The sequence below is a fragment of the Physella acuta genome, unplaced genomic scaffold (assembly GCF_028476545.2).
Source record: "Physella acuta isolate Inbredline_101_S28 unplaced genomic scaffold, ASM2847654v3 ptg000688l, whole genome shotgun sequence".
In the NCBI taxonomy this organism is placed as follows: domain Eukaryota; kingdom Metazoa; phylum Mollusca; class Gastropoda; family Physidae; genus Physella; species Physella acuta.
Window position 1 is genome coordinate 147,863 of NW_026732207.1, and position 17,257 is coordinate 165,119.

A 17,257-nucleotide genomic window follows, 5' to 3' on the forward strand; every position below is an offset into this window, starting at 1 on the left:
GCAGCTGACGGGCTGGTGGCGAGTGAAGGCTCAGGTCTGCTCCCAGGATATGTCATTTTGGTGACGGCATTAAGCCAACGTTTGTTTTCGGTAATTGGACTTTCTACCTAATTTCGTTATTCCAATTTTATTTCGGCATATGGATAATGTTTAATTTAATAATTACATTTTCAAAGTGGTGTAATTTTGTCTGAATTAAGGCTTATTAAAGAAATTTATTAATTTAAAGAAATGCGCTACTTTCGCAAATCACCTTTATTGGTATTGAAAAACTCTAGCTATATGTTTTCTAGTTTAAAATATTTGTTTCGTGTGAAGCCAGGACTAATAATTATTAAAGCCATAAAGGTTTAATTTTTGGATTACGTCATGGATCAAACAACAAAAGAACTGTCAGGGATTCAACACATCTATGCAAAAAGCGTAGAGCAGAGAAAGGTGTCTCACGATTATAGTGTGCCTAAACTGATTATAGATTTTAATTTGAGCCCTGGATATACGGGGCGACTAAACTAATATTCATGGATAAAGGGTTAAAAGTATTTGGCTTGGAAGGATCCTGATAAAGCATTATGAGAAAAACTGCACACTCATCAAAACAAACATTACACACCAACGTAATATATTTCAAATGTGCATTATTACTTGTAGTTCTTTTGCTGATGTGAAGACATCATCACATAGTTGACTGAAGTGTCAACAAAGTCGTCATACTAGTTCTAGAAACAGACCAATACCAAAGTCGAATCGTAGAATCTAGATAAAAAAATATTTTTGCTTTGTTTTTGTACACATATTTCTAGTTGATTATAGTTTTTAATGGTAGCTGAACGTTTTCCCGAATGTCATTTTCACGAAGGCCGTTTTACCAAATGGACAATTGCCGGAATGCGACAAATCCCCAAATTGACACGTATCTGAATGCGAAAATCGCCCGAATGGACATTTGCCCGAATACGCCAAATGCCGGAATGGATATTAACCTTTAGGTTTGCCCAAAGGACGTTTTGTCCGAAAAACAGTTTAATAGTATTATTACCTAGCTGACATGCTTAATACATTTGAATGTGACATTCTGATGAATAGCACAATTTTTAAGCATAAGAAAATAGAAAAAAAATTAATAATTTTTATCGTAAAGTCTTAATAAATTTGCAAATTAATAAAGGGTAAAAACATATTTACCTTTTCGATTGATGAATTAAAAAAAATACCACTTTGTCTAATATAAAAAAAAAACGAGTCTCATTTTTTAAAAGTATGAAATCGCTAAATAATGTCCGTTGAATCAAGATCAAATATATTAAGCGACTACGCTTCATTTTTAAAAACCTCACCTCAATCTGCCGTGACCTGATGAACACACAAAATAGGCTTAGGAAGCTAAATCACAAACGCGCCTCTGTCCAATGTCATAACATTGATATAATCACCGCAACACGTCGACTCAACAAAGTGCACAAAATCGATCATGACGCCACAAGAATAGCATGTTGCAACAAACATACATCCTCTCTACCTGCACTATGTAAAACATTAGTTATGTTCAACTTTCAGTCTACTGTCATTAAACAATAAAAATTGTTTTTAAAGCAATTTGTCAATTAAAAACAAACAAACAAACAAAAAATAAATAAATACAAAGAAGTGTTTGTTTATTAGGTTTAGAATTGTGTTGATTATAACTAATTGACATTCAATTGAATGTCAACTTGGTAATATATACTGATAATATATTTTCGGACAAACAACCTTCGTGCAAGTGGCTTTCGGGCGTTTGTCACATCCGGGCAAGTATCCGTTTCCGGCGTTTATCGCATTCGGGCAAGTGTCCATTCGGGAAAACGGCATTCGGGCAAACGGCATTCCGGTAAGTGTCTTTCAGGAATTTGTCATAGACCCTTTTCAATGTACCATAATATTCAGTGTACAAATACAAAAGTCACCAAGGCTTAGACTTACTGTTAACAAAAATTCATCGTGTAAATAAAAAAATCAATAAAAAGCTTTAAAGCTTAGAGGAATTTATTTTAGGGTTTCATCCTCCTGTAAAAAAATCCAACTCACGACGTCCATTAGATGTGATGAGCCCGCAGCACTCAATCGCTCCCACGTAGGCTACTCATTTTTGTGTGTACCCATAAAAGCGCTCATAAAAGTTGTGTTCCATCTTACGTGGAATAAAAAACTACCTAAAAACTATCAATAAATTATATAGCATACATAAGCTGTAAGCAGCTTGGTATCTTTTACATCTGTTAAAGGGCTAATTAAAAAAATGTCATTGTGCTCGTGCTTGTCTGTGTGGTATGTGTGTGTGTGTATGTGTGTGTGTGTGTGTGAGAGAGAGAGAGAGAGAGAGAGAGAGAGAGAGAGAGAGAGAGAGAGAGAGAGAGAGATTCAAATGTTTGTCTTTGATACAAGATAGGGAATTATTGCAAAAAAATAAAAAATAACAACAATAAATCCCGTGTTGAGAAGTGTTGTATCTTCACACCCCGTGGCGTTGTAAGGTTAGGTGTGGTAACTAATTGTGTCACCCCATCCACAAGCAACAATTTAGCATTTCCGGTTTGGTGTCACCCCCTCTCCTATACTATTCTATTATTGTTTTGACAGTAAATGTAGGCCCCTATACGTTTTTTTAAAATTTGGTTTCACATCCAAAATGGTGTCACATGGTGCGGACCGCATCCCACCTGCTCCCCCTTAATAAGACGACACAGTTAAGATCGTATTACGTTTCCCTCTAATTAGGAATGATATTATTAGAACATAAAGTCCACACTAACTCTATTAAAAAATACCTTTTAAAAAAATCTACCAAAAATCTATATAAAAATAATTACCCAATTAACACGACATTAACCTATAATGATGCCTGCCTATCCCTGTACATCTTACTCTGACGCCAGGCTTGTGATAAAGCTGATTTAGTTCAGTGTATCGATGTTCCATCTTAACCGCTCTCCTCTGGACTTAAATGTGAACTTTTCTCTACTTTTAGACCCCGAAACATATTCTGCCCCTACAACATGACGTCAGCAGCAGCAGAGATGACCGCCCGCACGGACTACCCGATGACGTCACCGTCGTTCGTAAACAACATGACGACACACGTGTACGACACGTACGACCTCTTCATCCACCCCCACTGGTACCAGTACGACCTGATTGCCCCGGCCTGGCACTACGCCATGGGCATCTTCATCACCTTCGTCAGCATCTTCGGCTCTCTGGGCAACCTCTTGGTCATGTACATCTTTGGAACGTAAGTTTTTCTAACAAACTATTTTTTTTATCTTTGGAACGTAAGTGTATCTAAGTTTTTTTCTATTTATATTTGAAACCTAACTCTCTTTAAAAAACAATGGTTTTTACAAGCTTTTATTGAACTTGCTTCTTCTTTCTGTCTGTATTTATGTCGGTCAGTCTTTCTGTCTGTCGTCAAAGATCGAAACTTCCGAGCGAAATTTCGAGCACTTCTAACTGACTGATTCGTTTCAAACTTGGTACTTAGGTTAAGACACGATGGCAATGCAATCCGACATCAAATTTGACTTAATTGAATACTTTTTTAATGAATTTTATGTTCATATAATTTTTAGTCATGAAACTACATTGTATTAAAATTTTTAAAGTAGGCTACGGAAAAAATACATTAAAAATGTTTTAATAACAAAATTTTGTGTGATTTTGCGTTAAATATGAGAAAATAATTGATTTTCTTTAAATACAAATAATACACTATTATTTATATCTTTAAATTTATAAAGAAAAGCGTGGGTCTCTTCCTAAATATTAGTAAAGGTATCGATAATATATTGACCCGAGTGATTTCGAGAGAACTGGAGTATTACTTTTTTTTATATTTTCGATTTCTGAAAAAAAGATCACTTCTACCTGACCGATTTCTTCAAAACTTTTTGCGTAGGTCTAAACTTGATAACACAGCCAACAGAGAAAGATATTAAGGCCCGAAAATGGGGATGGATCGGACACACGTTAAGAAAAGAAAAAAAAACCATCGCAAAACATGCATTGGACTGGAATCCCCAGGGGAAAAGGAGGGTGGGCCGGCCAAAGAAAACATGGAAGAGAACGGTTGAGGAAGAGGGCTGGGCTCTCATGGGCACAGATTAGTTAAGCAGCCCAAAACCGAGTCCGCTGGAGATGTGTGGTTGCAGCCCTTTGCTCCCCAGGGGCCATAAAGGAGTGATGATGATGATGATGAAACTTGATAACAGCATTTCGACATAAAGTTTAGTTGAATTAGATGATTAATTAGCTTAAAAATATAAATCAATGTTTCCTTTAATAAGGACCAAAACTTCACTCTTACGTACACACATTGTTTGTGTTCATTTGGTGCGTAACCTCCTTTTCTACACGGTTCTATTCATTTACAATCGTGGCGTGGGTCGCTATAGTATGTATTTGATACTTTTACGAATATTTAGGAAGCGACCCACGATTTTATTAATAGTTATTTAAATATAAGTAGTATTATAATATATTTAAAGAAAATCATTTATGTTATAACTTTTTAGTGCATCATTATATTAAATCCTGTTAATAAAACATTGTTAATGCATTAAAAATTATACGAAAAAATTTAAGGGAGACCACTCCCGCTTTATTTTTTTCTACAGCTTTGGAGTTACGTTTATTTTTACAAATTTGGGACGTAAATTAGCAAATTTCATTTTTACATATTTGGATAGTAAACACTTATTAAAATTAAGTGGAAAGAGTATGAATTTTTTGACCTGGTTTAAAGACAACGAGCTGACCCGCGACGTAGCACACGCCGCGATCTAGTTGTTTTATTTTCTGCTTATCAACAATTCATAACTTGTGACTTCGACACTACCCTACCACCTTGCCTCTCCCCACCCCCACCTCGCCCAGTGAAAGCAGACGTTTACAGACGACAATGAAAATATCAAGCAGCACTTATTATCTCCTCATAGTTTCAAGTCGTTTAAAACTAAATTATCTGCCCCTAATAACCGTCACTTATTCGAACCGGCTCTACTATTGTAAACATTCGGGGAAACCAAAGCTCACCTGATAGGTGGGGATGAGGGTGGTGGCTAAGCTGCGTGGTGTCTCGTATGGTCCCCATGAAGAGAATTATATATATATATATATATATATATATATATATATATATATATATATATATATATATATATATAAGATGGTGTAGTATTTGTGATGAAGTACGACAATAAAGGATATTAAAGCATGACATATCTGGGACAAGGGTAAAGGGGATGAAGGGGTAAGGACCGCACAAAATCTAGCTAATTGTAATGAAAATTTCAAGTTAGTTTATTATCCTGTTAAGGTTATATACATCATTACGACAGGGTGATGTACCGGGTAATGAACAATAATAAATTGAGCCCATTTAAATGGTGACCTATAGGCCAAGTTAAAATTGAATTCACGAAAGAACACACCATTTGCGGATCTTTATTTAATTATCTTTATTTAATTTTTCGATTACATTAACGTTTTGTCATCCAGACTCATGTAGATTCTTATATGGTGGGTTTCTCAATTTTTTTCACAGTACGAAATCTTTGCGAACTCCATCGAACATGTTCGTCGTGAACCTCAGCATGAGCGACTTCATCTTCTCCATCATCATGGGCTTCCCTCTCATGACCATCTCCTGCTTCAACAAACGTTGGATCTTCGGGAAAGTTGGTGAGTTTATGTAATAGGTGTTGGTCACTAAATGTATTTTCGTTTGTTAGTTCATTTTTTACAAGATTTTACTTACTTCACAACGTCCAATTGTGTGTTTGTAATTCTGTTTTGACCCACTTTTATTGCAGCGACTTCGTTCAAACTTTAAGATACATTAGACTTCGATGACAATACAAGGGCATCTATTTAGAAATAAAGTAATTAATACATGTTAAATGAGCTATTAGAAGTTAATTAAACTGTGGTCTGGTCGGTGGTATCTGTGGCGTCATGTCCACCAACTCTCCATTTCTCGGCCCCAGGCGTTGTATGGTCTGTTTCCCAAAAAAATTGGGCAACGGAAAAAAAAAACGCATCGGAAAAATGTCTACAAACAATGCGAAACAAAAAAAATGTGCAATCAGAAAAAACCCCCAGCAAATTGGTTTATTACCTATGGTTGAAGCGCCTGGTGTATATACATCTATGTATACATTTGTTATAGGAAAATCTTAGCAAATAGTATTTCTATGGATTTCAAAATATGAGAAGGTGTTTATTTTTCTATTTTTAGCAATTCATCTGTTTGTGTAAACGTGCGTTTCTATTTAATTTGTGTATAGCCTACATAGATATATTTTATTCTCATTTTTTAATATAAAAATAGAAAAATAAATACCTTCTCATAATAGAAACGCACGCATAAACAAACAGATGAATTGCTATAATTCTCATTGTCTGTTTTTATTTTTTTATGTGCGCATTTTTTTCTTTCCGAATTTTTCGTTTTGCGCATTTTTTCATGTGCGAAAGATTTCTCATTGCGAATTTTTCTGTGAGCACCAATTTCTGTTGCTTATTTTTCCCGGTCACCGGATCGTCCATTTGGTGGTATTTTTGACCTCATGTTGCATGCCCCTCAACTCTGTATTTCTCTCCCTAGCCTGTGAGTTGTATGGTCTAGTCGGTGGTATCTTTGGCCTTATATCCATCACATCTCTGTTTCTCTCCACCAGCCTGTGAGTTGTATGGTCTGGTCGGTGGTATCTTTGGTCTCATGTCCATCAACACCCTTGCCGTCATCGCCATTGACCGTTACAACGTCATCGCCCGGCCAATGAAAGCGTCTCACTCCCTGAGCTACAAGCGAGCGTTCTTCTGGTTGCTCTTCGTCTGGTGCTGGTCAACTACCTGGACAATCCCTCCTCTGTTTGGCTGGGGTGCTTATATACCCGAGGTAAGTACAACTGGTCAACTGCAAGAGCAATTTTGCTCAAATAAACCTTCACCACCTTACCACATAAATCACCATACTTTACATTTCACTACATATCATCTGCAATCCTACAGAATAAACACATCACGCGAGTACATCACAGTTTATGAAGGAATACCCACACGAGTTCACTACACAACTTCACGCCTCCACCTAGCTAACTACTTTACAAATGTCTCACCAAACCAACTCACATCGCCACTTCAATACCTACGTGATCTACTGTTTCCCACGTTACCTAACCATACCGCAATACCTCGACACACTTACCATACATCACCTGACTGTGCCACATCTCCTCACACCACTAACTGCTCCCCTCACCACCTAACCTACATTACCTCATCAACACACACACACACTTCACACTTACAGCTCTCTAACCTTACCATACATCCACAACCACTAACAGCCCTCGTATTCACCTAACCGTACAACACCGTCACATCACCACACAAACTGCTCCCCACACCACCTATCCACATCACCATCCTTCCACCCCTCCACCTCACCTGCTCGATGTCCTCCCCAGGGTTTCCAGACCTCCTGTACGTTCGACTACCTGACGAGAAATGACTACTTCCGGTCCTACATCCTGTGCCTGTACATCTTCGGGTTCGCCTTCCCCGTCGCCGCCATCTTCTACTCGTATTACCACATCTACAGGGCCGTGGCTAGACACGAGAAGGTACGTGGAAGAGGTGTTGGTACGCGGTTGTATGTTTTGGGTAGGAGGATTGTTTGAGTGCAAAATTGGTGTGCCTATTGTCTAAATACTTGCCATATATATATATATATATATATATATATATATATATATATATATATATATATATATATATATATATATATATATATATATATATATATATGGCATCAGTGAGAAACCTAGCTGTAAAGAATCATGACGTGTGTTAAGTAATCCTCATATACCCAGCATTGTCCACCCTAACCACAACCAACCAAAACCAAAGCACAAAATAAAACCGCAAACATAACACAAACACGAATGCAAAAAAAAAAAAAACCACAAAATCAAACGCAAACACCAACCCGACCACAAATACAAACACAAAGAAAACACAAACACAAACGCAAACAAAAAGGCAAACGAAAACAAACCCAAATTCCAACGCAAACACAAACCCAGCCACAAACGCAAACCTAAACTCAAACACGAAGAAAACACAAACGCACACATAAATGCAAAGTGCTCACAGTCTCGCCCGGGGCGCCAAATCGCACCATGCTGAGGAGTCGGCGGAACCGCCTGTTTCAACTTAGTAAACGACTATAAAAACCATCAAAGGCATAGAGAATGACGTCACATGGGACAATTAGGGAAATATTTATCATGAAAAAAGTTATAAAAATGTTTGAACTATGGCAAAGTACACTAAACGAATGTCGTCATTGGTTGTAGAATAAAAAATAGAATACAAAATTCAAGTTCCGGTTCAATTTCCTGATCCAGATACGATGAAATTTCCGGTTTGAGTAAAATTGAAAATTCCAGTCAAGTTGCTGGTCCGGTAAAATTTTCAATTTTGAGAGGTTTAGATTTAGATTTAGGTTCAGATGTCGTTTTAAGTTTTGGATCAAGTTTCTGATTAAAAATTAAGTTCCAGTTAAAATACCGGCTCCGTTTCAAGTTAATTTTCCGGTTTCAGCTATAGTTCAGATTCCGGTTAAGTTTCGTTTCCGATCAAATTTCAATTTTTAGTTTAAGTTCCAATTCAGATTAAATTGCCAGGCCAGTTTTTTGGTGAAATTTATGGTTAAGTCTGAAGTTCCATTGTAATTTCCGACCCCGAATAAATTATAGTCTCCCGTTAAATTTTGGTTGCAGGTAGATTCTCCGGTTCCGGTTAGTGGTTTAGCAGCCTAGCGCCCGTTATATATATATATATATATATATATATATATATATATATATATATATATATATATATATATATATATATATATATATATATATATATATATATATATATATATATATATATATATATATATATTCTTTGTAGTTCGATCTAAAAGTGTGCATTAAATATAGAGTACAGCACTTTTCCATAGCTTAACGTTAGGCAGCTTTTATCTTGCCACGTAACATTAACAAGCAGCATAACACCGTGATAATATCGCGTGATATACACATCTACACAGGAAATGGGTCAGATGGCAAAAAAACTAAATGCAGAAATCCGCCAAGGTCAGAGCGCCCAGAAAGCGGAGCTGAAGACTGCTCGGATCGCCATGACCATCATCACATCCTTCCTGCTGTCCTGGACGCCCTACGCCACCATCGCCCTGATCGCCCAGTTCGGGCCCGCCGAGCTGGTCACACCCTACGTGTCAGAGCTGCCCGTCATGTTCGCCAAGGCCTCGGCCATGCACAACCCGCTGATCTACTCGCTGTCTCACCCCAAGTTTAGGGAGGTAAGTTTGTGTCACCACAAGTTTAGGGAGGTAAATTTGTGTCAACACCAAGTTGAGGGAGGTAAGTTTGTGTCACCCCAAGTTGAGGGAGGTAAGTTTGTGTCACCCAAGTTTAGGGAGGTAAGTTTGTGTCACCACAAGTTTAGTGAGGTAAGTTTGTGTCACCACAAGTTTAGGGAGGTAAGTTTGTGTCACCACAAGTTTAGGGAAGTACGTTTGTTTCACCTTAACTACAGAGAGTTAGGTTTGTGTTACCCTTAGTTTGGTGAGGTAATGTTGTGTCCACATAAGTTTAGGGATCTAAGTTTTTGGTCACCAAAAGTTTTGGTGGTAGGTTTATCTGACTCCAATTTTAGGGAGGTAGATGGGTCATCTCATAAGTTTAAATCAGCCCACTTTCAGATATATAAAGTTTGTGCGTTGGGGAGGGGGGATGTTGTACTTTCGTGGGGATTTTTGTCAAGGTGAAGAGGAAAGGAATTTTGGATCATGTTTCGGTTTAAAAATAATTTTACACAGACTTTTGGACCGAATTTTCTAAAATTATGTTTTAATATAAATCGTAATTTGCATTGTTTTGTCATAATTAGTCGTCAATTATGCTACATTGAATTTAATGATATTTTCCCCCTCACTCCTCTATTTCGTCACAAAACAATCTCGCCCCCTTAAAACGACGTCACAGTTTAGCTGACCTTACCAAGATTTCTTTTTCAGTTTCTTAAGGGGATATAACCGGAGTGGTTATGTCGAAAATATTATTGAGTAGTTTCCCTTTCTAAGAATTTTAGTACCGAAAGCATTAGCAAATCAAGGTCAATGAGAGATTCAGTGGGCGGCGTTGTCGAGTCGGAAAAGCTCATGGTTGCTAAACCGAAAAGTCTCGAGTTCTAACCCTCAGGCAGATGAGGCTCGTTAGTTAGGGTACAGCACTCTTCTAGGAGAGACAACTCCAAAATCATACAACTACTGCAAATCCAAAAGGAAAAGCAGGCTGAAATCGGCGTCAATGGCCTAATGGCGCATAACCAGTTGGCACGTATACTTAATTGTTTTGGCGGTTATCCGTTCCAACACTAAAAATTAAGAACGAAGAAGAAGAAAATGACATTCATAAATAAAATTTCCCTAACGTCCACTTTCTTTTTTTTTAGCGAAATGGTCATTAGATAATTTATTGTAGGCATTAGACAAACGGTTGCCATGGATACTTTGTTGTTGTTGTAGGCACTAGACAAACGGTTCCCATGGTTACTCTGCTGCTGCGGTTTCTCGGAGAAAGAGAAGGAGGCCGCGTCTGCGGCGGTGACCGAGACCAAGTCGAAGATGAACCGGATGGACAGCGTCAACAGCGCCGCTGCCGGCGGCAACCAGAGCCAGATGAGCGAGGTCAGTATGACGTCAGCACCACCCGTAATGTCCGTAGGTTTTTTCAAATATATTTTTTTTCAAATGAGAATTTAAATCTTATTTTAAATTTACGCAACGAGCTACTTTTTTTTAATTAATGAAATAGTAACATGTGAGGTTCATTTAAGAGAGTAAAACGAACACTAACATTTACGATATTTGTAGGTCTATGTCTATTGAATCTATCAACATTATTATAAAAAAAATTAAAATAGTTAAATCATTTAGGGCTTACTTTTCTGGATAGTATAGGCCTATATAAGGGTGGACTTAGCTATGTAAAATAAAATTATGTAATTTCAAGTCCAAAATAATGTTTTTTATTAGTATTTATTAGTATTTAAATGCAGTGGAAAAAAAAAAGGAATTCAATTTCAAAAATTAAAAAGAAAAAGTTTCAATTTGTTCGGCATTTTTTGTTACATTTTTAAACTTTATTAAAAATTGCAAATTTTTAAATTAGTTATTATTTCATTTAAATCACTATCAAAAAATATTCTAAAAAAAAAATGAATAATTTATTTAAAAAAATAATCAATTTAAAAAATAAGAATTTGATTATTTTAAAAACTAACAAACAAATGAAGATTAACAATAAACAAAAAAAAAAAAATAACCTCAGATCAGCAACTTAGACAGTGACGTGGCTGACGAGCCGGAGCCAGCCGCCAGAGCCGGCATGAAGATGAAGAACATCCCAGCCAGGAGTAGCGCACCGGCCCAGCAAGACAACTCGGCTCTGGTCAAGGATATCATGCAGGCGTTAGCTGGCGCCATGTCTGCTGCCCAGAGCGGCGGTCAGCAGGTTGGTGTACTGTCGTCTGTTAGTTATGTGGTCATAAGTGTTATGGACGAGGGACGAATGTTGGTTTTCGTGAGTGGAGAGGTTAAGAAGCAGGATTTCATTGGTTGATATGAAAAATACAAGTTAATTGTTAAAAAAATAATTTAAAAAAAAAAAGATCATAAAAAGAGAAGAAATTAGGTGGAAATAGGTGTGTCAATCTTTAGGGCAGTATGAGTTTTTTTTTTTGACAGAGTAAGTTTTTTTTTTTTACAGGTTCTAATTAAATTTTCTGAAACGTGTGTCTAATTTCTTTAACTTAAGGGAATGTATGGGATATTCCCTCACCACATTAAATTTCTACTATGAGAAGGTGCGGCGATGGGGTCGGCGTGGTCGAGTCGGTAAAGCTCATGGTTGCTAAACCGAAAAGACTCGAGTTCGAACCCTCGGGCAGATGAGGCTCGTTAGCTGGGGACAGCCACTCTTCTAGGAGAGACAACTCCAAAATTAAACAACTGCTGCCTTGTAGTTAGTTCTTGGTTGGACAAAGGCTATGGAAGCAAATCCAAAAAGAAAAGCAGGCTGAAATCGGAGTCAATGGCCTCAATGGCACATAACCAGTTGACACGAAACGCTTAATTGTGTTGGAGGCGTGGTCGAGTCTGCAAAAAGCTCATGGTTGATAATTCGAACAAAGTCTCGAGTTCAAACCCACTGGCAGATAAATCTCGATCCACTTCAACCATAATAATTAAGAACGAAGAAGAAGAAGAAGAAGAAGGTGCGGCGGGTAGGAACGTGCATCATTGCTAAATCGAAAAGTCCCATGTTTGAACCCTGGCCAGATGACAAAAGTTATGGAAGCAAATACAGAAAGAAAAGCAGTCGTAGTCATTATGGCAGCAAAACTTAAAGTACTCACACGTTGGAGGAGATCCTGTCCAAAATTATAATTAAGAACGAAGAAGAAATTAGTTTATCTTTAAAGTGGTTAACCTGTAGTTTTACCCGTGTCATCCAGATGCCGATGTACCCCGCCCCCCAGATGATGGCAGGACAAGACCCCCAACAGATGCAACAAATGATCTACGCCATCTCACAAGGCATGATGAACAACGCTAACTGCCAGGTAACTCGCTCAATACATCAGCGATTACTGCCCTTTATATATATATATATATATATATATATATATATATATATATATATATATATGTAAGCGTATTTTATTACAATAATGACCCTACTGATGATAAAGTGCTTCACTTAGTGGCCAACACACCCTATCCAAGCTCTTGTGAAGTCCTTTAAACAGGATAAAAAAAAATCTTGTCCTCACTTAGCAGTCGTTCATGTCAAGTTTATTAACTTTTTGTTTTGATTTACGGGAATGTTCGGCAACTTGAGCTGATAAGATCAAGGAAGTTTGCACAGAGCTGAGATTCCTAGGTCAACATGTGAATTCTTTTATCTCTTGCGTATATTGCGCGTCGATGGCAGCACTTTCTATTTGCTGATGGAAAACTTCCGTGTTGCCTCATGTAGCCTCTTGCTATATACTACATGTAGCCTCCTGTAGCCTCTTGCTATATACTACATGTAGTCTCATGTAGCTAGAGGCTACATGTAGCCTCTTGATACATGTAGCCTCCTGTAGCCTCTTGCAACATGTAGTCTTATGTAGCCCCTTGCGACATGTGGCCTCTTGCTACATGAAGCCTCATGAAGCCTCTGTAGCCTCCTGTAGCCTCTTGCTACATGTAGCCCAGAGGCGTAGCGACCCTTCCCGGCGCCCGGGGACAAACTTTTCGATTTGCACCCCCCCTTAAGATTTCGATTTTCAACCCCCCCCCCCCCTCAAGATTTCGATTTGCACCCCCCTCAACCTTACAATTTATTTTTCCAACCTATTTTGGCGCCCCCTAAGGTCGGCGCCCGGGGACATATGTCCCTCTCGCCCCCCCCCCCCCTCGCTACGTTACTGATGTAGCCTCCTGTAGCTTCATGTTTTATGTCTTGTATCTTCCAGTTGCAGCTTTCTATATTTATGAGGAGTGCCTTTAACAATTCATTTCTCTAAAGGGCAAACGAGTCATTTCTTTAAAAGGTGTACCGCAAAAGAGTCATTTCTCTAAAGGTGTGTCGCGAACAAGCCCTTGACAGAACGCTTCGTCAAATCCCAGATCCTAGATTTAAAAAAAAGTAATTAGAGATTTAAATAATGTAAACCAAAATAAGATACCACTCCCAGTTTATTTTACATTCTTTCATGTGAAGTGCATGCAATTTTTTTTTATTACTGAATCAAACGCAAAGCAACCTTTGGTTCACCAAAGTCTACACACTATTTTATATTTTTTTTTACAAACTTTTATTTAATTCGCAACGTCTGTTTGTTTGTTTGTCTGTTTTTTTCGTTTGTTTATAATTTGTTTGTGGATTTGTGGCAAATCTTGTAACTCAATTTTGACACTTTCCTAATGTAGTGATTTCGTTCAAACTTTCCAGATACGTTTCACTTCTATTAACATACAAGTCTATGTGTTTAAAAAAAATAATTATATGTTCAATTAGTAATAAAAAATTAATTAAACGGTTTCTGAACTAAGGGGAGATAACAAAATTAAATCACTCGATAGATTACTGTATTCAATAACAAAAGGGGAGATAAATAGCTGGAAGTCTGGTGAGCCGTGGTTCACGCCGAATGTTTACAAACATAGACACGGTCGATCTAGTGAAGACTATTAGGGGCAGATAATAACGTTTTTAAACGATTTGAAACTAAGGGGAGGTAAAAAGATTTAGAACTTGCTATCGATTGTAAAATATGATCAGGGACGGCTACTTTCACGAGGCAGATAATCGTCTTTCAGAGATCGCCAGCTACTGATGGTGTTTTACAGCAAATATTTTTAGTCTTGACGACTTTATTAATTATTAATTACTTAGGAATCACTAAAACGAAGAAAATAAAACAAATATTTTAAAAGTTTTATAGCAACAAGCTTTTAAATTCACTGAAAATAAGTTTGCTTTGATATCTTTTACACATGTTGCGACAAAAGCTTTTATGAAAGAAAGCAAAGTTTTATTTTCTTATTTTCAGTGAATTTAAAAGCTTGTTGCTATAAAGTTTTTTTTTTTAATTTGTTTTATTGTTTCTTTATACTATAGCCTGATTTAATGATTGAATTTTTTTTTACCTCTAAATGATTTTATAACAATTAAATCACACAGTGACACACACACATACCCTCTCTCTCAAAACACACATACACACGCAACCACACACATAATATTATTATTTCATCCTTTCATAGAATAACGCTAACCCCTTCTACATCAATTCTCTACATCAATTCTCTACATCAATTCTCTACATCAATTCTATACATCAATTCTCTACATCAATTCTCTACATCAATTCTCTGCATCAATTCTCTACATCGATTCTCTACATCAATTCTCTACATCAATTCTCTACATCAATCCTCTACATCAATTCTCTACATCAATCCTCTACATAAATCCTCTACATCAATTCTCTACATCAATTCTCTACATCAATTCTCTACATCAATTCTCTACATCAATTCTCTACATCAATTCTCTACATCAATTCTCTACATCAATTCTCTACATCAATTCTCTACATCGATTCTCTACATCGATTCTCTACATCAATTCTCTACATCAATTCTCTACATCAATCCTCAGATTCCTCGACCAATGGGCGTGGCCGGACCTGCAGCGTCCCCTACGTCCCAGGCGTCACCCGCAAACGTCATCACCACCCAAGCTGACGTCACTGGCTGCCACACGAACAAGGCCTTCCAAGCCGACTAGAATAAACCCATTCAATAGGAAACATCTTTAAAAAATTTACAACAACCCGGATCTACCACGTCTGCAGATAATTTCATAATTCAAACTAATTTTGGTGATGAATTAAAATTTAAAATTAAAATGGTGTTAAAAACCTGGCAAAAAATATTGTGAAGTTTGAATCGAATTGTACATGCAAAAATTGGATTCAATCGCGAAAAAAACAAACAAGGCGTGCATGTATACATGTATTATTATTAGTTTGGTTGTACAGTTGTACGTGTGTTTGTGTGATTTTTTAGTTATTTAATGACTGTTAACCCCTTCATTTCCTGTTATACACATCACGTGTCTCTGTAAGACAACAATCCAACGGGAACCTGCTATATAAAAATATCTTCTGTACACAAAATATTTTTCATTGTTTTATGTGTGAAGCCTGCACCCTATTAAAGTGTGTTGACTTTTTAATGCCGTTTTTTTTTTTTTAAAAGTCCTGTCTTCATTGATTTTCTTGATTTCTCAGCGCATGAAACCTTAATTTAAGTAAACCTGGCAAGGGAAAGGGGAGATAAATTATGGAAGTGTGTTTTATGCAACGTGAATAGCCCCCCCCCCCCAACTTGCGTTTATTGTTCTTTTGATTTATTTCAAAGACGCACAGCTCCGCTTTGTAAAAACAAACACTTGCCCCCTATCAATGCTTCAAGGTGGCGACATACACGTTTATGTATGTAATATAGACAGATTTCCCCATCAAATTGTTACAATGTAGCTGACCAGTGTGGCTTAGTCCCCCACCCTTTCCTTAGAGCCACCAAATATCTAATTACAAAAAATTAACCACGTTTTCCCATCACTGTTATTATCATTGTAGCATACTTACCTAAACGTCTCTACTTTCAATTCTTGTAGTGCAAGATTTAGAAAAGACTAATGACAAATACTAAGTTTTCAAAAAAGGCTGCAAGATTTAGAAAAGACTAAAGACAAATACAAAGTTTTGAAAAAGGCTAAAGCAAATAAAATTAAAGAAACTTACGAAGGGAACTAACTACCGTTAGGACAGTATGAACATCATTACTTTATAATGTCAATATATTATGAGAAATACTATTTTTTTCGCCACCTGTTTTGTAAAAGACAATGTAATTTTGTATAAGTAGTTGAATTTGACAAACGTAAGGCGAAGTTAGATCAATGTGGATAAAAGAAATGTTTAGAGAGATTAAAATCTGAAATATGTCTGTGATTGTAACAATGTTTAAATATTGAATTAAAAAATAAAAATAATCAAAATTTGCTTTTCTTATATATATTGCTGTACGTTCTTACAAATATTGCTTACATTTTCTTACGTGTATTGCTGTATTCTTTTGGGTTTTTACATCTAGACTGAGTCGGAATGTGCAATTTTGTCTGTACGTCTATTAATGTGTGTACCTGCGTGTCTGTGAACTCGATAACCTAAGTATCGTTTCAGTTATGTGAAAGAAATTGTAAATATACATATTATATAATTATATCAATGTATTATGTAGTTCTACATTATATGAACGTTTGAGCGATTTCCGGGAAGTGTTACGTACTCTACTTTTGGTTTCTAAAACGCCAATAATTCGAGTACCGTTTAAGTTAAGTGGACCATATTTCACGCATAATCATTATACCTTATTGCACAGGTTTTTCAAGTTTTGAACGATTTCACGTAAACTGAAGTGGTATTTTACTATATTTTCTTGGGAACACGCTAAGTTATGTACGAAATTTCAAATATAAGGTCTTATACTTAGATCACTTTCAATTGTTTAGTGAAT

General features: G+C 36.8%; 1 protein-coding gene across 2 annotated transcripts; it reads left to right on the forward strand.

Moving 5' to 3' along the window:
- LOC131949316 (rhodopsin-like) lies at window positions 1-16,721 on the forward strand. Of its 2 annotated transcripts, XM_059311143.1 has the most exons (10): window positions 1-90; window positions 3,008-3,271; window positions 5,582-5,718; window positions 6,717-6,937; window positions 7,509-7,664; window positions 9,143-9,415; window positions 10,643-10,804; window positions 11,448-11,630; window positions 12,634-12,741; window positions 15,333-16,721. In XM_059311143.1, exons 2-10 carry the CDS (start codon window positions 3,036-3,038, stop codon window positions 15,459-15,461), a joined length of 1,605 nt encoding a protein of 534 aa, XP_059167126.1. In that variant the 5' UTR covers window positions 1-90; window positions 3,008-3,035; the 3' UTR covers window positions 15,462-16,721. The 2 variants fall into 2 exon arrangements, with proteins under 2 accessions (XP_059167126.1, XP_059167127.1); XM_059311144.1 differs by lacking the exons at window positions 1-90; window positions 3,008-3,271 and adding an exon at window positions 3,307-3,311.
- Window positions 16,722-17,257: the final 536 nt, after the last annotated feature.